The sequence below is a fragment of the Drosophila albomicans genome, chromosome 2L, assembly GCF_009650485.2.
Source record: "Drosophila albomicans strain 15112-1751.03 chromosome 2L, ASM965048v2, whole genome shotgun sequence".
Taxonomy (NCBI): Eukaryota; Metazoa; Arthropoda; class Insecta; order Diptera; family Drosophilidae; genus Drosophila; species Drosophila albomicans.
In genome coordinates, this window is record NC_047628.2 from 24,957,773 (window position 1) to 24,978,087 (window position 20,315).

A 20,315-nucleotide genomic window follows, 5' to 3' on the forward strand; every position below is an offset into this window, starting at 1 on the left:
GCAGCTCTGCGTGTCAGCTGAGTCAAAAATACCAAACAAAAATATACCAACTCTAAAATATTGTTGGTCACACATGAAATTTAAAATACAACGAAGTTTATTTCAAATATGTACAATAAATAAATATCACAAAGCACAATTTATTTATATAAGTAAATTAGTCGTTGGCTGCCGTCGTTGAATGGTCATCTATTGCAGGCGCTGCAAAGAACAAAAACGTTGATTGTTGATGTTGGCGCAAACATAAAATGTGTGCAAGCGGAAAGGCGGAAGACAGAGAGTAGGAAAAACCATTGTCAGGTGCATTTTAATTGGCTGCAAATATGCAAAGTATTAAAATACCCTGGACAATAGTCAAAAAGCTCAAGCAACTAAACCATTCGTAGTCAGTACAAGGCTAGAGTTTCCGCTCTTCAACAGTCCACGTATCAGCGATAAATCATCCGGCGTCAGCGACCAACCCGTCAATTGACCCACAGACTGCAGTTCCGGGCAACTCTCCATAAGCAGCTGCAACAACAACAGTTATAAATGTATGTACTATGTATAATATAAGTGTGTACGACTTACCTCCACGGCCTGTACAGTGAGCTCTGGCGCCAGCGTGAACCAAATATCCTCCAGCACTTTGAAATCGTGCTGCACGAACATGCTTCGAGACAGTACAAGGTAATTGAAATAGCTGCAGTCGAGTGTGCTCGACTGTGAGATACCCGTTACTCAAATTTTAGAGAACTGATTCCTGACTAATGTATATTATATTACTTTCTAGTTTGTGCTCCGAAAAATAGGTGTTTAAACCAATGGACGGACGGTCAGACGGATTTGAAGTAAGAACCTTCTACAAAGATTTGGGCAACGGGTATGAGCTAAAGCCAAGCACAACTAATACTACCTTATAATGTCATCGTCTGTAAAATCCACAGAATCCACCGCCAGACGCTTCAGATCCGTCGTGTTGCAGAGGAACGCCTTCAGCGAGCTGGTCATCATATCACAGCTGAGAATCTCCAGACCCTCGAGCTGCTGAAAGCGCACCTGAGATGCATACGACAGCGATTCAACCACATAACAATCAAGATCGATGAGCGAGGGACAAAGACGCGCCAGCTTGCCCAGATCAAGATTACCGCTGCCCTTGATCAACGTCAGATGCCGAAGTTTTTGACCCATTGGACGCTCGAGCAGGGAAATCAACTCGGCTACAACAAATTTGCAGATCTTAAGCTTACGCAGCTGCCGCGTTTGTAAGGCACGCAGGCAACCGAGCTTCGGAGAGTCCAAATAAAGAGTTTCCAGTTGCGGACAAGTCTGGAGCAGCACCTGCAAAGTCGGTTCATCTGTAGCCGTGTCATGTGCATACTTCAATCGGCACTTGAAGTTGGTGTCAATGTTGTCATAGATGAATTTCAAAGCAGCGCCCACAAACGAATATGTGGAAAGTGTCTCCACACGAGGACAATGCTCTAGAATCAAGGCGATGTCGGAGTAGCAAATGTTCTCCTCACCCGGCATGCCCACATCGACCACCGTTAAGGATTGAGCGCATAGCCCTTTGGCCAACTGATCAATGCCAATTTCAGTGATGTCTGTTTCACCGGAAATATCCAAAATCTGCAAACGGTTGCAATTCAAGGCAATCTCTTCCAGCAACTGATCGTTGGCTATATACGGCACATAGAGCTTGACCAGCTGCTTGCAACGTCGCACAATTTCGTACATATAATGCATGTGATCCTCCTTCACCCAAATCCCTTTGAGATTCAGCACACGCAATCCAGCGCCTTGGGCAGCAATCACCTGCAAGATCTTCTCATAGTAGCTGGGTGGAAAGACTTCGGTGACGAGGAAATGGACGCCACAATTGAGCAACATTTGCAGGCAGGTGAAACGCATGTTGGCCTCCAGATAATCCGAACTCAAGATGACTCGCAGCAAATCCTGATAGATGTTTGAAGTGGCGCCCGATTGGGCGAGATATTCATTCAGTTCGACCATCAGAATGTTGATGTCCAGCTGCACATCGGGAGCGTATTGCACATAGCTAATGGTTGAGACTAAGAGATTGGCCAGCTCCGCGAGAGAACTGTCGCTGAGGCTGCGCACGCTACACTTCTTCGACATGGTAATAAAATAAACAAACTGCGACGCAGTTGCTCTCTGAAATAGTTGATCGCTCTCTCTCTGTTGTTGTAATGCTGCTCTTGGCTAATACAGTTCTTGGCCAACTCACGTTACATCACTTGTACTCTGCTTGGCAATTTAGTTTAACTTGCTTTTTAGTAGTTTGCTTCTAAATCTGTATTTTAACTACTGTTAACTATAAACTTTTCGATTTGCGTTTGTTTTTCCACGAAATAGCGTTACGAAAATAGATTTTCTATATAGTTCTATATATAGCCAAGAGGCGAAACGAACGCGATCTGCATGTTTTGCCAGCGCGCTGCAAACTGAGCACTATTTCGCTTGCCCTGGGACGCCAAACACGATGTTTTGTTTGTGCCCCAGAAATCGGTGGCTATCAACGACTTTGCTAAGCGCTACCATGACTTAGATACATTTTTAAATATTTGACAAAACGAAATAATTTATAAAAGCAATGCAAAATTCTTTGTCGTGAAATTATAGCTCTAACTTATTAAAAATTTAATTTTAAATTAGTCCGAGAACAGCGTTTAGTTTAGATACGAACCGTAGCATGTATTTCAACCAGTGCTTATCGTAGATACGCACCAGTTGCAACTAGCTAATGACATATAAATTGTAATACTAATAGAGAGCGAGATTGGAATGTCCTTAAAGGATCTAGGGTTGCAGATAACTGGGCAACTTCATGCGCATAAACAGCCAGGTGGTAAAGAAGCTAACCAGTATAAAAATGAAGCCCATGGCGGTGAGCAGCAGTCGATTGAGATTCGTTTTGCCAGGCGTGTGTGTTTGATCCATAATGATGAAACCCAGACCGCCGACAGTGAATAGGAAGCTGCTGGCCAAGCCCTCCATGATGTATTGGCCATTGACGCGGTATGGCATAAAGGCCACAGGACGGGAATGACCATGCTCGTCGACGGTGGCACCGACGCTTGGTGGCTCCACTATCACATCATAGATAATGCCTGCCAAAGAAAGTAAATTATATATCTATGTCTATTTGTTATAATAAATTTTACTTGCCGCCTGTGACCAGAAAGTAGGAGAGCAACACAGCGGAAAATACTGCCATGGGCGAGGGCATTGGCAGGGCAAAGCGACGCACTTTGATGTTGGGCGGCACGAGTATGTGGAATGGCAGGTTGTAGAGTGTTTCCAGCATTTTTGCGGCTTAAAAATCACTTAAACTTGAATTAAAGAAAAAGCCGGCGTAGGCGTTTCTCTTTTTTTTTTGTTGACGTCGAGTCGGAAACAGCGTGACCGCAGCTTGCAAATATACCACACTATTGTTGCCAATAAGAATTTAAAATACTGCAAATGGTCACACAGCGTTGAAAGCGAAAAACTGCATATTTTTTAAAATATTAAATACTACTTTTAAATTAAAAAAAAACGGCTTTTATTTGTTATTGTAACATATGAATTATGTTAATTAATTAATTATGATCTCGCACTGGCTGCTAGTATGGGATCAACGACTTGTCACACGAGAGCGCCTTGCGCATATCATACGCATCCTCGTCCTGATCTCCGCGGTAGTAATCACGTATGTTGCGATAGACGAAGTAGCCCATTTTCGTGTATATATCGAAGGCTAATTTGTTGCTCTTGCGCACAAACAGATCCACAAAGTAAGCGTGTTTCTTCTCGGAAAAGTTCTCGAGGAAGTTCATCAGTAGCGCCGCCAATCCCAAACGTCTGTAGTCGGGAGAAATGGATAGCGTCGTGACATGACCATGCCAATTATCATCCTCGCCCTCCACCTTGCCAATGATGTAGCCCATGATGTGCTCGTTGGGTGATTCCGCCAGATAAAATACTTCCGGCCATTTAGCTAGATATTGTGTATAGAACTTTAAATTATATGTTTCGGTCAGCGGATCGAAATTAACGTTATTGAACTTGAACAGGTCATCACAGGTAAATGGACGAAATGCTGTCATTGTTGCGCCAATTGTAAAATTTTGCGATTTGCTTTATTTTGAATGTTGACAGGAGCGCCTTGAATGAAATTGTTCCTTTGCGGTTTCGTTTTCAATTGATTTATCGATAAACGATTGCACATTACGCTGTCGGTCGCATACCAGCAAGCAGCTGTTTTGCAATGGATTGTGGTCACACTGACCAATGCTCAAAACAAAACGTAATTCGCAATTTATTTAAAAGTGAAAAGCTGGAAAGTAATTAATTTAACTACCCAACAGCAGCATGGCCGATGCCAATGCAATGGCAACAGGTACGTTCGCAATAATAGCAATAAAAACAAAGTTAAACAAATGTTAATTATTGATTATTCATGATATAGAAAAAATGCCGGTTTGCGAAAAGCGAGTGCATCACATTGGGGACTTGGCGCTCTGGCAGCGTTCTCGGGCCTATCACGATTTAATTGGCTATATCAATGGCACCAGCTCGGCGATACAAGGTATTAAGACCACCGATGAAGTGTTTGAATCGGATATATTGCGTAAATTACTGGGAATCTTTGATGCGCTGTCCAAGATAATGGAACAACATCCCCCACTGGAGCAACCACAACGGTTTGGCAACAAAGCCTACAGAGATTGGGCAGCCAACATGCGGGATCAGTTGCCCACGCTGCTGATTGAAGTGTTGCCCGCCGCCAAGCATAAACATCTGCATGAATTGCTGCAGTATTTAATGGAAGCGTTCGGCAATGCAACGCGCATTGATTATGGCACTGGACACGAGCTGAGCTTTCTGTTCTTCCTGTGTGCACTGTTCAAGGCGGAGATTCTCGGCGAGCAGGACATTGTAAGCACAGCGCTGCGTCTATTTAATCGGTATTTGGAGTTTGTGCGGCAATTGCAGCGTAATTACAACATGGAGCCGGCTGGAAGTCAAGGAGTTTGGTCGCTGGACGACTTTCAGTTTGTGCCGTTTATCTGGGGCAGCGCACAGTTGGCAGGTGAGTAGAGAATCATTTACAATTGAAATTATTCACTTTTATATCTTACAGTCAAGAGTCCCTTTGATCCGGCCAAATTTGTGGATGAGCAGATCATCAATGATTTTAGCGAGCATTACATGTTCATCAGCTGCATTGATTACATCTGCAAGGTGAAGACTGGCCACTTTGGCGAGCACTCCAATCAACTGTGGAGCATCACCGCAGTGCCGTCCTGGGTCAAAATCAATCAAGGGCTTGTTAAAATGTATCAAAAAGAGGTCGGTTTGACTTAATTGCCAACTTATGCTTCAATTAACTTTTGTTTATTTTGTCAATGCAGATACTGTCCAAGTTTCCTGTCATACAGCATGTTTACTTTGGCGAACTGATGTCCTTTGAGTCCGTTGCCGCCGGCACCGCTTTAAGCAACGCTCGCTTGGGTCATGTGGCACCTCCGCCCTCCAAGCGTATTTGCATTGGCGCGCCGCCTGTGAATCTGGCCACAAATCTTGTGCCACCAACACCGTTAGTGGCGCCAGCACCGCCGCCAGCTGAGGCGATAAATACCGATCTGAATGTGGGCGATTCCAGCAGCGAGAGCAGCGATAACAGCGTTGTCTTACGTCCCACTTCAGCACAGGCATCGCCTGAAGGCTCTGGCGATAAGTCAGCAGTCAGTCAGACGGTTGGTGATGCGTCGGGAGCCAAGGAACAGCAAGCGGAGTAGATGTGTGAAGGTAGTCTGTTAAAAATTCTTAGTAGTTGCGTTGAAACATTCGATTAAACTGTATGCTAACTTTATAAACTCTATAAACGGTTGTGCAGTCATTGTTGCTATGAACGAGCAGTTTGAGAGTTACTGTGGCGCGGCTAAGTGCGCTCAGGTTTTATTAGCACTTCAAAAGTTATGAATTTGTTTTTAAATGTACTTTTTTTTGCGGTAATAAATCACTGATTTGAAAATGCACAACATAATTCATTACTATTATTATTATTATAAAATTTATTATTTACTTTAATCCATGCAGGTTAACAGTGAGTTTTGGAGTTACTAATTTTGAACTTATTTTTGCTCAAAGCTGTTTAACATTTATTTTGCATTAAATGCATTGAATTTAGCATTTGAATCAGTTTAATATTAATGTCAATGTACTTAACATGAAAAGTTTAGCAAGCATTGCATTTGCTAGGGACTACATTTCTAAGCTTGCTTGTTGCACACCGTTTTAGAGTCACTGAGCTTATACATACATTTGATTTCAATGCGTTTTTGCTGGGATACAGTTTGACAGTAAATGTTTGTTGACTGTTGCAATTGCATTGAGTCAAATAAGTTGAATAAAGAACAAATAAAATTAAAATTAAAGTCATATATACAATATATGTAAATACTGGAATTTAGCATTTAAATTAATTTACAATTAATTTCTATCCACACCTGTTGGAGTTTAAGAGTCACTGTGCTGGCACTTAGTCGTGCGTGCAAGTTTGACAAGCGCTGAAATTGCACTAGAAATTAACATTTAAATAATTTTAATTGAATGCACGCAACTTTCGGTGACTGTGCAACATGTGGCAGCTAATGAGCCGTGCACATAGTTGCAACATATTGTTGATATGTTTTTTTTTTTGGGTTTTTTAAAAACAATAAGTTGCTGTGGTTGAAGGAGAGGGGGGAAAAGGAAGGCAGTTAAGTGTGGCAACAACATGAAGCATAATCATTTATTTTCGACACATCATTTATCACACTGTAGCAACAACAGTAACAGCAGCAGCTGGCCACGCCCACAGCGCCTGCATTAAAACTTTGCCGACGCATTTTGATTGAAGACTTTCTGCGGCAACAAATCCAAAGGCAAAACATTTTCTGCCCCTCGTCCGAGGCCAAAAATGAAAAGCCACCAGGGATGCAGAGACGAGAAGGACGAAGGGAGTCAGGAGACGGGAGTGGGAGAGGGAGGGAGGAAAAGGACGAGGAAGGAAACAAGTTAGCTCTGGGCAACAATGTGTTTCGGTTCATTTTGACCCCACAGATTTAACTGGACGTCTGCTGTTTTTCGAAATTGAATGAAATCTCTGGTCACACTCTAGGGATCGAGGGGCGAGTGCGTATATCTGAGGGGAGTGGCAAAGGGTGTGTGTGTGTGTGTTTGTGTGCGGAGTTTACAGATTGAACTTTCAAAACTAGCCACAGGTCGAGAATGGTTAAACCAATAACTGGGTGCATGTTAACAAGGTTTCTCTGCTCAAAAGTTGCAACCAGAAAAGCCACTGGAAATGTCAACGCTCGAAGGACGCAAACATATCGAAAATGAAAGAGCAGCCATTGATTTATTACGGGCATTAACTCTTTTGTCTACACTTTCAATTCAACAGAAATGTGAACTATGGTTCATATATTTTGTGTGCAGCGCAGAAATGAACCTTCATATATCTCGATTAACGGCCACGAATGGTGTTTGAAAAAAGGCAGTTAAGTGAGATTATTAGGTATTTCGAGTTCATTTAACGGTCATTTCAAATCAAGATTATAATACAGAACATTTTTCAAACAAATATAGCTTGACTGTTAAGTTGAAATATTATAAAGCTGAGTGGCCGTTAAGTGAGATTTCGTTTAAATTTTAAATTACAGCCAAATCTTACAAGCTTGTACAAAAATAACCCTTAAATGCCAAACTAACTTAAAATAAAGCTTATATTTTTGTGTAATACTTTATTTTTAAAACTAAACAAATGTCTTAATCTTGAAGTCAAATCAAATAAGTTTAAAGAAATAAAACCAAATAAATAAAAATGAAATAAATTATAAATTGTTTTTAAATAAATAAGCAAGTTTTCTTACTAAGTGTAGCGTGACCGTTAAGTTTAATTATTATTAAGCTAAGTGGCCGCTAAGTGAGGTTTCGATTCACTTTAAAATTAATCTATTTTACAAGCTTCTTAAAAACTAAAGTGAAAATATCATTTGAATACTAAACTAACTTAAATTAAAATTTAATTTGTTTCTTATTTAAATACTAAATTTAATTATAAAATGTATTATATTACTCTTGAGATCACATCAAATAAAGTTAAAGAAATAAAATATAATAAGTAAACAAACTATGAATTGTTTTGTAATCAAATGCAAGTTGTTTTTTAATAAATTAGAAATTACTTGGTATTATATCTATTCAATAGGATTATGGAAAAATTATTACAGTTCTGAACTTCTATTTAACACCAGCTACAGTTTGAGAGTCATTGACAGTGCACTGTGAATTAAGGTTGTTTGTGTCTTTATACTGTAAAAATATGAGCTGCATAACTTGATGAACTTATCTAAGTTGGTAATATAAATAATTTAATATTTTTATATATTCCTAATTTCAATATTAATTATAATATAAAGAACTTTACTATTATTCTATATTCCTGATTTGCATTAACATTAAACATGCCACCAAATTCAGTAGTTAAAACCTTTCGGCAGTGCATTCCGCATAAAGTGTGTTCGATTCTTAGTCCTGTAATTTCACAAGATGTGACATATAACCTGATGATCTAATCTAATTCGGTAATATACAAAATGAACTATTTTTATATATAGTTTATTTGGATTCTCATAATTTGCATTTAGTTGTTAGAACCTTTCAGCAGTGTGCACTCCGCATAAAGTGTGTGATGGAATTGTCCCTTGTGGGCAATTCGCAAAAATGGATGTTATTAAGTAAGCGACTGTCTGTCTGTCCGTCTGTCTGTCTGTCTGTCTGCGCACTTACAGTTCATTTAACCCCCTCATAGTTGTACCCTTTTAAGCCCATGGACTCCGCATCAAACTGTGCTGTGTTTCAGAAAAGCGTTCGACGGGTTTTCAGCCACAGGCAACACACACACAAAGAGAGAAGAGAGGAGAAAAGAGAGCGTAAAGCAGAGTATGAATTGGAATTTTTCATCACCCAACTGCTTCCATTCTTCAGCTTCAACAGGAAACGAGGGGCATATGGGAGTTATGTGCTGGTCACCGCTGGGCTGACAATGCGTTTGAAGCTTTCGGTTTGTGGCACAGAACGGGGGAAGAGGGAAGAGAGGGGAGCAATGTGGCAATGTTTAACTCAGTCAGTTAGCCCATTTTGCTATTCATTATTTGCGCTTGTTTTTCGGGGCGTGTCCTTGTCGTCAGCCGGCGTCAGCTGGTGCAACATTATGGAGTCGACTCGCAACAGCGACAAAAACAACAACAAAGCAGCATATTTATACCCGTTATTCAAAGGGTTGAAGAGTGTAATAAATTGATGGCAGCACAAGCTGTTAAAGGCTTTAAATTTAGGTATCTACAACTCCATAAAAAAATTTTTAATTACTGTCTGTCTGTCCACGGATTTAAAGGTCAAGATCTCTAAGACTATCAAAGTTAGAGCTATGAAATAGAGGGACAATAATTTTTAGATTTAGATGTACATCGTATGTGCTTTACATATAAGTCACGCCCACTTTTATGCTCTTAAATCGAATCTCATTTAAGAACCATAAGACGATTATTTTGGTATTTACTCAATTAAGTTTTTTTTTTAAAATATATTAACATTTTAATTTTTAATTTACATTATAAAAACCTAACCGAAAATTTTTAAATTTGGTTTCGTTTTTTTCTTTTGTATTCTTTTAATTTTTTTTAAATATTTGTATTATTATTAAATTTAGTTTATTTCTTTATCTTGCCTTTTTTTAAATATACAAGAGTATCTTATATTTAAATTTTTCTTCAAATTTTTTTAAATTTAAATTTTCAATTTAAATAAAAAAGAAGTAACATATTTTTAAGGAAAGTTTTTCATTTTAGTTTCCTTTTTTTCTTTAGTAATATTTCATTTCTTTTGAAAGTATCTTATTCTTAAGTATTTTTTTTAAATTTTTTAACATTTTAATTTTCAATTTACATTATAAAATAAATAACATATTTTAGACGAAAGCTTTTAAATTTATTTAAAGTTTTTCTTTTGTAATCTTTCATTATTTTACATTTAACAAAAGAGTCTGAATCTTAATCATATATGATGCCTATATAATTTACTTCTGCTTTAACTTTTGTAACATTTAAATTCCAAATAAAAATAGCTAGCGAGTATTTTAAAGTCGAGCAAACTCAGTCTCTATTTTTCTTATAGATTTTAGACCCCAAAAATTGGCTTAAAGTTAATTTAAAAAAGGACTACGACAAAGTGAAAGGATAGAGGAAAAAAGAGTAAAAAAGGGGCGGCAGCTGGGGAGCTCAAAGGGGCGTGTCAACTCAAGTCAATGTCAGCAAGTTTTTTTCCTTGCTGATTTTTTCCCCTATTTTGATTTTGCGGTTAGTTTAAAGTGCAAACAGAGGCCAAAGTGCGACGCAAGTTGATCACAAACTTTGTCCTAGGTGCAACAACTATTCTCCACACCCTCCCCTCAGCATCCCTTCCATCTGCTTGCCTTAAGTTAGAAGGCATTATTTGGCCAACGCATTTCCCATAGACAATAACTAATTTTCGCTCAGCACACGACGAAAGTTGGAAAGAACTTTGAACGTCAACTTTGGGTGCAAAGTTGCGTCCTGTAATACTACAGTTTGAGAGCCACTTGACATCTCCCTTTCTCCCTCTCTGCTGCTTCTTCTTTTTCGGCGTCTTCGATGTGGCTAAATCGCAAAACTTGAAAACTTTACAAAACATACTGCAAGTCGAGCGTGTACTAAATTGTTAAATGTGTGTCTAATTAGCTTACGTATAACGTCGACAAAAGGACTAAGGCGACTTCCACACACACACACAACCACGTAAGCAACTAATATCGTGACTATATATCCACTAAGCTGCACACTTGACTTTGCCACTTTGGCAGCCACTTTACACAACAGACAAGTTTTGCCTGGGCACTAAAGTTTACACTATTGATAATTACATTATTATCACAATATTACGTATACGACTCTCTAAGCAGGTGTGCTAAAAATATACCAGAAGTCTTATGAGTTCAGATTAATTAACAACTTATATAAAATTTGGTTTCTTTTCGATTTGATTTATTATGGTCATCAATAAAATAAGCTAGAAATCTTTGAGACATTATAAACCTTTTTAATTTAGGTTTCTTAGACAAATTATTTCTAATAAAAATTTTATAATTTCCAAGAAATCATTTATACAATTTTTATATTTGCTCTTTGTAACCTACATGTCAAATTTCAGAACTATAGCTAAAGTAGTTGCTGAGTTCACAGAGTTATTTAATGCCTGGAAAAATCCAAAGTAAAGTTTTGTGACGCAAAGAAAAATTCTTTGTTACTTTAAACTTTGCATATTAAATTTTTCAAAGATAGCTTCAATATTTGCTGAGTTCGTTGAGGCTGCTAGATGATTTATCAATAATACCTTTAAAAAATATAGGAAAAAATGTTGTATTATGTTTCCTATGCAATAAAGAACGTAATAAAAATCATTTACTAACTTTTTTTATTAGAAATGAAATTATTGATATTGTTTTGTATTATCTTTTGATGTAATATTTATATTTGATATAATTTTGTATTCTATTTTCTAGTTTAAAAAGCTTTTACAATACAAGTTTTATCAGTGTTGAGTTAAACGTACTTCAACAGTTGATTAGGCCAACATTACGTATACGCACCATTAGACACGACAGTATCAAGCAGTTACTGCTGAAAGGCATCATCCTTAGATAAGAGTTGAGAGTGCTGCTTCAAGATAACATTGAAAAGGATGCCAGCAAATTCATAAATGGCCTAAGAGATTAGCGTCATTTTTCGATTGCAGCAAGCGACGTCCTTGGAGAAAAGTTGCAACACGCTTCAGAATCCCGCCAAGTCATCAAAGCCAAAAATCAGAGCGAACTCGGCAGGCATCTTAAAATATTAGCCTCAACGTAAACTTCGTCATGCAAACATGACTTGGCACCGGCAACTCAACGAGGTGGCAACTTGAGATGGAGAAGCAGGAGAAGCACGAGAAGTAGCAGAAGATGAAGGAGCAGCAAGTTTGGAGAACAAGTTGAAGCTGGAGCAGCTTGGTTGGACACGAAATGCGCTCTGCAAATTGCATTTTCTTCGTTTCGCCTGCAGCAAACAGCAACGAGCAAATCATTTTTTTCCTACTGGTTTTTATTCTTGCTTCTTTTGCCATTTCTTTTTCCCTTGACGGATTCCTGTTCACTTCCTGTTTGGGAATAACTCGACCCGACTCGACTCGACTCCAGTTGAGGCTAAAATGCATTTTGCTTCCGTATTACATGACCATCGATATGTGCTTTGGCTGCAGGCCAAAAATGTGCAAAGTAAGTGGTAAGTGGTGAGGTAAGCGGTCGGGAAGTGGTCCGTTTGTGCGTAGTTCCCGACTCCCGCATGCGGTGTTTGTGCCTTGTGTTTTCCTTTTAATAACTTTCAACAATTCTTTATGCGTTCTACGTGTTTTCGATGTCGATGTCGATGTCCTTGGGTCTGGGTCCAGGTGTTGGGGCTTAATAATTAGCAAACGGAACGTGCCAAAACCTTTAACACTCAAACACATATGTGTGGCCAGCAAAAAAGGGCGTGGCGGTGACTAAGAGGGAGAAAATGAGAGACACAAAGGGAGGCAGTAAAAACAAATGGCGTGAGAAACAGAAGAGAGAGTGAGAGAGAGAAAGAGAGAGATACCTAATGACTTCGTTTTGCTCTTTTTTCCTGCTTTTCCAATTTAATTACCTTTTCGAATTGAAGCTAAACGTTTCTTTGTTTGCCGGGCAACAACTTACCTTTAGCTACACCCCAATTAATTCTTCATTTAGTTGTAAATACCCTGCAATGAACTCAATAAAGGGAATATGCACAACTGAGACAAAATATATTTAGTTACAAACATAATTAAAAGCACCATAAAACCCTTTTCGTTTATATATATGGTATAAAGTTATAGTATAGTATAGTTATATTTATAATGAAGTGATAGTATAGTATAGTATAGTTATATGTAGATATAATAAAGTTATAGTATGATAAAGTTAAAGTTATAATTAGTAATAGTATAGAAAAAAATTCGTTAAGATATACTAGTTCACATTAAAAATTGTTCTTATTTACAGTATTATGAAAATATACTACATTTTTTTAAATATTGTGTAGTGAAAATAATTAAAGAATAAAGAAAATTAATGTTTTTTTATATATAAAGATTTTTTATAATAGAGAAGATCATACAAATTTTTAAAATTTAACAATTACAACTTTTTTCAACATTTTACTACTTTGAGAAATATTTTAAAATCATTTGATTTTCTTTTCAAAACGCAAAGAAATGAAATTATAATAAAGCTTTCGCTGCAGACTTTCAGGCGCTAAGCTTCATCAAGTAAGCAATTTGACGTGGAGTGCAATTTGATGTCCAAATATCTGCCAGCTATTTTAAATTCTTGATCCTTCTCGCTCTTTTTCTCTTTTCTTATTCAGTTTCGGTGCTTATGCCGTTTACATTGTCGTACTTCGTTTCAGGATTAATCTCCTGCTTAACTCTGCAAGTTCACTCTCGCATGACAGTCAAACGAGCTGCTCAAAATGATTTGCAAGCGAGCTTCGAAAAATTTCCATTTGATATTGTTGGACGCGGTGGCAACGCCAACGCAGAGCGCACACAGTTCGTTCCTTTGTTGCTCTGTGGATTGTAATGTGCTGGCATTTGTATGAGTGACTGCACGTCTCTACGTGTGTGTGTACGTGTGTGTGTGTGCGTTGGTTTGCGGGCGCACTTTTGTGTGTGTGCGTGCTGTTCTGCATATGCTGGTTTAGTTTGCGCTGTCGTTGCTTTTTATTTTCGGCAGTGTGAAAGGGAATGGCAAGCAGTGTGTTGTGGACAGGAGAGTGGGGAGGGAGGTGGGGAAGGTAAGGCTCCCTTAGTGACATTCAAATGCACAATTGTTGTCACTGTGCGGCGACGTCAGCGTCCGCGTTCGCGTCGCTTAGTGTCCCTATTGTCAACGGTTGTTCTCATAGCGGTCGTTGTTGTTGTTGTTGTTGTTGGAGTTTCTGTTGACTGCGCCTGCAGTTGTTGTCTGTCTGTTAGCAAGCTAAAACATCCGGCTCCGGCTGCTGTTCGCCGTGCTTCGCTTTCTGTCGCTCAACTTCCGCTCGAATAGAGTGAAAAATAGCATTTTAGTGAGGCCACCAACTCAAGTTGCCCAAAACCCCCCTCCACCAATCGATCCACTGCAACAATACTCAGTCCAGTCGCGTGAGCGAGAACGCAATACAGATAACAACAGATTGACATTGCAAGAGCACAAAATGGCAGTGATAACTTCAGGCGACAGCTTCATAGTTGAGCTTTAAGCTGTCAAGTGCCAAAGTCACACTCTTGCACTCACACACTTACATTTACCCAGTCTCAACTCTTTCGCTCCCCCTCCCTTTCTCACACACGACAGCTAACTCACTTACAAGTCAAGGCTGTGAGAACATTCGCAATCGCGCCATCTCGCTCTTACGCACTGCAAGTGTAGGCACATCATATGTGTGCCTTTTGCATTTGTAAGTTTTGTAATTGCAAAAGTTGCCTTAAAACATAAAACGAAACTTTCTGATAATATAACTAACTACAAGCGATGGAGGAGACAGAGAGATGGAGAGAGAGAGAGAAATCCATGCAAGAGAATACGAAATAACATTTGCATGCGTTCCACAGCAAAAAAAAATAATACAAACCTAATGGTTGATGTTTGCTGCAGTACTACATTATTTTTTATGCGTTCTACTAAGCAAAGAAAAGCAAAACAGAAATTGCAAACGACTTAAATAAGCAAACAGACGGCACACCGACTAACCAACACACACACACACACTTACACACACACACACACGTGCACAACTCACGATCCACACTCATGCATGAAGTTTGCTGCAGCAGTCAGTGTTGCTAGCTTGCGCGAATAAAAAAGCTGTCCTTCAAGCAGTATCCTCAACTAACCGTAAAATAGCTAGATTTGCCAAGAATAAAAGCTAAATGTGACAACACAATCAAATAAAGGAGTTGCTGGAGCCAAGTAAAAATTCTTTATGGCATCGCGTCTGCTTGTTGTTCTTGCACTATTATGAAATACCTCTTTCGCGCCAGACCCAAGCTATTTAAATAAACTACTTTTTAGTGGCACACAATTTCTGCCACTGCCACTTGCAAAAAACCACTGTTGCATTTCTGTCTAAACTTTTAACTGCCATCATTTTTCTTTTCTGTTTTGTGTGCAAGGTGTGGTGAGGGGCGTCGGGGGGCAAACACACATTAGACTTTTATGTGTCAGCATAAATTGTTGCTAACAATTCCATCCCCCACTTCCCGTCCATCAAAGCAATTTGTATTGTTAGTAATTTACCAACGGAAATTTGATTTAGCCCTTTCTGAGCTTTTAGAGCATTTCTGTTAGTGCAAGTAATTTATAGTCTATCGATATTTACGATGACTTCATTTATCGCTTCAGTTGTTTTCGGCGTGGCGTGCGTATTAAAGTGACAAATTAAATTGTGAAAAAGTGCATTACAAATGGCCGATATTGATTTTTCGTGTTGCGATCGACTGTGGTTGCTGTGGACACTATCAATTTAGTTAAATAATTATCAAAAACATGTGAAAACTAAGACATTCGCGGTTGGTGCTCCCGTGGTCAATTTTCGACAGCGTGGGAAAAAATGCTTGCACTTTCGCTGATTGCTTTTGCGTTGCGCTTTTTCGTATTCTCTTTTGCTGCCGCCGTTTCAAATCAATGCAAAGAGAGGAGCAACAGCTATTCATTGTTTGCAGCGCCATCTGTGTTGAGCTGCGATCAACAGTCTGAGCCTTGGGTAAACACAGTGTCAAGAGCTTGCTGCTATGTGTGTGCTTCCAAAACTGTTTGCAAGGGGAAAAAGGCAATATTGCTAATTACTTTGGCTGCAGTTGAGTTGTGCATTTGTGCTAAAGTGATGTGAAGTGTTTTTTTTTTAGGGAAGTGTTTTTTTGTTTTGTTTTTTATAAGTGAAAGAATATAATAATATATTATCTTATATGAAAATGAAGTGCAAGTGAAGTGAAGTATTTTTTTTTAAATGAGTTGTTTTTTTTTTGTTATTTTTTTTTATTAGTGATTGAATATAAGAATATATTATCTTATATGAAAATGCAATGCAAGTGAAGTGTAGTGAAGTGTAAAGTGAATTGTTATGTTAATGTGAAGTGCAAAAGTGTTAAAATAAATGCTTAGAATGCTGTGGCTTCTCAACTGTACGCCTTAATGTAAGTAAATTATATTTTATTTATTAATTACTCTAAAAATTATAAATATATATACGAAGTTCATCTTATAATTCATAAAAAAGTCTTGCTGTGCGTTTTTAAAGCTTTAGACACTCTTTAATTATTATTTATGAATTTGAAACTGTAGTCCACACCTGGACTACTCTTCTTCTCTTCTCTTGCTATACAATTTAATTCATACTGCTTGAAAAACAGTGTCATTGTCACTGCTACTACAACTGTAGCACTTAAAGTGACTTCTAATGCAATGCTTGTTGAACTGTAAGTCAAACGATTTGATATGCAAAGCCTATCACAATGAATTGCTGCTGTGTGAAAGCTGATGTCAAGCAGCACTCAGCCGCTTTGTGGCCAGATGCAAAAAGAAATGTATTATAAGACGAAACCACAATTTTTATTGTGCCTACCACATTTCGAGTTCAGTTCAGTGGTTGGACAACTAATCACTCAAACACTCTACAGTCGAAAACTTTCCTTTCCTTTCCTTTCCTTCACATACACATTTCGCCCGGAAGTTTCCAATTGCGCAATTGTAACTTCGAAAAATTGCGTAACTTTGTGAATTGAAACACAAAAAAAAAGCGAAGAGAAAATCAACACCAAACTGGCGAAGTTCCAAATGCCTTTCAGCAGCTACTCTGGGCAAAAATGACTTTGACAGCCAGAGCTAAGGCTAAGCCAGCAAAACAATTTTCACCATTTTCTGGCCAAAGCCCCCAGAAATCTAACCTCGAAAACGTAAGCGACACTTGTGGGCGAACCATTAAGCACACTGCCTGCTGCTGATGGGGGGAGGTTGGTAGGTGGAGGGGGAGGGAAACCTCTCTTAGCGGTTGCAGTTAATTGGAATGCATTTCGAGTGCCACACAGAGAAAGAGAAAAGTTGAAACTGTATGGCGCAAAATTTTAAGCATTTTGGATCGTGATTTCATTTGTAAAACCCCGCCACGCCCCAAATTTCACTCCCTCCACTCCTTCCCCGAACTGGAGCCAATTATATCGAGAGGTATCCCCGAAAAAGCCAATGGAAGAATGGATTTCGCTTAGCTGCATTTTCCGTTATCCTTTTGAGGCGAACTTTTCGCATCTATATCGAGTTAAATTCAATTTCATTTCGTATTTATATTCAATTTCGCTTTGATTTTTGCTGTATTTGCGGCTTTTTTTTTTTTTTTTTTTTTGGTTTTTATTCTTTACAGCTCGTTGAGTCTTGTGGTTTTTTCGTTGCCGAAATCCTTTTGGCTGGTACAATAAGTATTTTCTTACGATTTTCTTCGTTTTTTTTTTTGTGTGTTTGTGGATTGCCTCAAAGAGATTTTGCCAGCTGAAATTATGTTAGGAAAATTTGAAGAATGCGCAGAGAGCTGATTTTTGATTGAAATGCATTATAATATGTACTCTTCGATTTTGCAAGTAAATTTTCAATTTGTGTGTCGGAATTCTCAAGCGGTTTTATTGATAATTACGCTTTAATATGCAGTAGTTAATCTTAAAAATAAATTTTATTTTAAATATTTCGAATTTTGAAGATTTGTTGAGGAAGTTTATAAAGATTTTTTTTTTAAATTTTCAAATTATTTTCATCACAATAATTCTTGAATATTCACCAGCGCATTTCGTAGCTTAAAATATTGTTTTATTGTCCGATTTTTACATTACAATATTACAGAGCTTAAGCTTGAAATATTTTTATGTTTTTGTTGCATGATATTAGATTAATACAATGCTACTATTTTAAATTAAATATAATGCTTTAGAATATTTTACAAATATGTTTCATGTCAGTTAGAAATGTGTTTAGGAATATACAAGTTATATATATGTAATATATTTTTTAATTTCTTTTACGTGATTTTGGTAGTGAAATATCACAGTTATTCCTTTATTTTCATATTTATTAGTTAGAAACGTGTTTAAAATATGATTTTTTTTTAATATTTGACGTTTTTAATAATTGATAATATGACCATAAATTCGTAATTTTAGCTTCTGAATCCTTGGTGCTTGTTATGAAATTAAGAATGTTTAATTTGCTCCACAAGCAATGAAAATTCACCATCCATGTGTGGCTGGCATAGTTTTTATTAACATTGAGAAAAAAGTGCGCTTTAGTGTTGCGGCAACATAACCTCAATTTCATTTTTGGGGCTAATATAAAGCCGCAGATTGCCACAGTCTTATCTTGCTGCCATAATTTATGGCGCCGCTTAGCACTACACACAATCCATTGCCGCAGCCTTTCTAACATTTTCCGCTTCCCCCTCTCACCTCCTCCCTCTTGTCTGGCAAAGCGAGTTTCAAAATTCGCAGCAATAAACAAACGATGTATATACATACAAATATATGTACATATAAATATATAACCGACTACAATGCGGCTTTTTGGAATGAGCTTCGGCACAAATAACTAACTGGGAGTGAGGGGGTGGAAAAGTGCTCAAGGGGTGGAGAGGGGGTAGTGAGGAGGGGTACGAACTCTGGACCCAATGCTTGGAGTGTTCCATCCGCGCGCCGAGCTGCCATTTTAAAAATCGTTTAGTGTTTGGCACAAATGAAACATCAAAGATTTACGAGCCATGATTAAGGCATTTTGCGGGGCTCCCAAAAAAACAAAAGGAACTTCGATGTCGACGATGCTTGGAACTCTGCTCTCTAAAAGGAGTGCGCTCTGCTGCCACTCTGGGCCAAAGTGTTGTGCTGAAAGTGAAATTCCTTTTTTATATATTGAAGTGCTAAGCAATAAGCCAGCAGCGAGCAGAGAGCAGGCAAAAGAATAGACTAGAGTTGATAGCACAAAAAGGGAACCAGATAATCGTTGCGAGGGAGTGAGATAAAAGAGCAACAATGGAATTTCCAGTTCATGTTTCAGAATACTCTTTATGCACAGCAAACTTTTAAATGGGTATCATCATGTTGCAAGCAATGAAATTCGCTTATTAATAAGTGTTTAATAGGGACGAAAGTTAACAAAGTGAAATCGGAAGAAACCAATAAATTGTATAAATACAATAAGTTTTTCTATATTACGTCTACTTAACTATTTATCTCTGTTTTTTATTTGATTTCCGCTTCCTTCAACGCGCGATTAATCTTTTAGCATCGTTGGTATCAATTACTTTGCCCATGATTGCCACGAATTGAACGCATTGCGCAAATTCTTTTAGATCTCCGAGGCATTCAATGACTTTTATACGCATCGCACACACACACTAAGCCCCAAAATGTATTGCTCAGGGGAATACTTTTGGCTTTTCTATACTTAATTTCTAATTAACATTAGCTTTGTGCCAACTTTTCTCGCCAGTCATTAGTCATGCATGCCTCGGGACATGCCCATTTTTTTCGGTTCTGTCTGTTTTTTTTTTGTTTTCTGCCTTTTGCCTCGTTTAATTATGCGTTGCTCTGATTTGTTGTTGCTGATGTGGCTGTTGTTCTGCTGCTGCTGCTGTTGTTGTTGTTGTTTGCAGCTGCCACACACACAACTCGCAGTCGACACTCACATGGCAACCCAATTAAGCTCTACTTAGTATGGAGTCACAGTACATAGCTCCCAGAGCTGATTCCACGCATTCGTATTCGCTATATACGTCGTTTTCCGAACCGACTTTACCGTATCCCAAATGCTGCAACTCCGATGGGAAATACGCATTGTATTTTCGACCCTTTGCGGTATATTGTTAATATGACAGGTATGACAGGTAAATGATTTCACCATGCACCTAAAAATATGCTACTCAAATTTATATAGCATACTGTTCGGCGGTAGCCAAAAATGAGCAGCTTAATAAAATTGAAGTAGGGGTGTAATCGTTGCAAGTTTTCAAATTTAGAATTAAAATACTATTACCTATCTGGTAATATTTTTAACTTTTTACACTTGCTCAAAAGCGAAGTTTTATTGGATTGAAAACTTTACTAATCATTATTTTTAGAGTAAATAATAATTATGATTATTATTTGAGTTTTTT

General features: G+C 38.1%; 4 protein-coding genes across 6 annotated transcripts; 1 reads left to right on the top strand and 3 right to left on the bottom strand.

The window, feature by feature from the left end:
- Nucleotides 1-42: 42 nt before the first annotated feature.
- On the bottom strand, nucleotides 43-2,496 carry LOC117564185 (uncharacterized). 3 transcript variants are annotated; one of them, XM_034242860.2, is made up of 4 exons: nucleotides 896-2,496; nucleotides 571-652; nucleotides 394-510; nucleotides 44-201 (listed from the first exon to the last, which is right to left on the bottom strand). In XM_034242860.2, exons 1-4 carry the CDS (start codon nucleotides 2,122-2,124, stop codon nucleotides 190-192), a joined length of 1,440 nt encoding a protein of 479 aa, XP_034098751.1. In that variant the 5' UTR covers nucleotides 2,125-2,496; the 3' UTR covers nucleotides 44-189. The 3 variants fall into 3 exon arrangements, with proteins under 3 accessions (XP_034098749.1, XP_034098751.1, XP_034098750.1); XM_034242859.2 differs by having other exon boundaries at nucleotides 47-315; nucleotides 378-510; nucleotides 896-2,494; XM_034242858.2 differs by having other exon boundaries at nucleotides 43-510; nucleotides 896-2,495.
- A 122-nt stretch (nucleotides 2,497-2,618) lies between these two features.
- On the bottom strand, nucleotides 2,619-3,410 carry LOC117564189 (putative oligosaccharyltransferase complex subunit CG9662). The gene is made up of 2 exons (XM_034242863.2): nucleotides 3,175-3,410; nucleotides 2,619-3,116 (listed from the first exon to the last, which is right to left on the bottom strand). Exons 1-2 carry the CDS (start codon nucleotides 3,311-3,313, stop codon nucleotides 2,806-2,808), a joined length of 450 nt encoding a protein of 149 aa, XP_034098754.1. The 5' UTR covers nucleotides 3,314-3,410; the 3' UTR covers nucleotides 2,619-2,805.
- A 93-nt stretch (nucleotides 3,411-3,503) lies between these two features.
- LOC117564188 (N-alpha-acetyltransferase 20-like) lies at nucleotides 3,504-4,157 on the bottom strand. Its single transcript, XM_034242862.2, has one exon. It carries the CDS (start codon nucleotides 4,092-4,094, stop codon nucleotides 3,612-3,614), a length of 483 nt encoding a protein of 160 aa, XP_034098753.1. The 5' UTR covers nucleotides 4,095-4,157; the 3' UTR covers nucleotides 3,504-3,611.
- Nucleotides 4,158-4,221: 64 nt separating this feature from the next.
- LOC117564187 (serine/threonine-protein phosphatase 2A activator) lies at nucleotides 4,222-5,963 on the top strand. Its single transcript, XM_034242861.2, has 4 exons — nucleotides 4,222-4,387; nucleotides 4,457-5,080; nucleotides 5,132-5,340; nucleotides 5,403-5,963. Exons 1-4 carry the CDS (start codon nucleotides 4,360-4,362, stop codon nucleotides 5,787-5,789), a joined length of 1,248 nt encoding a protein of 415 aa, XP_034098752.1. The 5' UTR covers nucleotides 4,222-4,359; the 3' UTR covers nucleotides 5,790-5,963.
- Nucleotides 5,964-20,315: the final 14,352 nt, after the last annotated feature.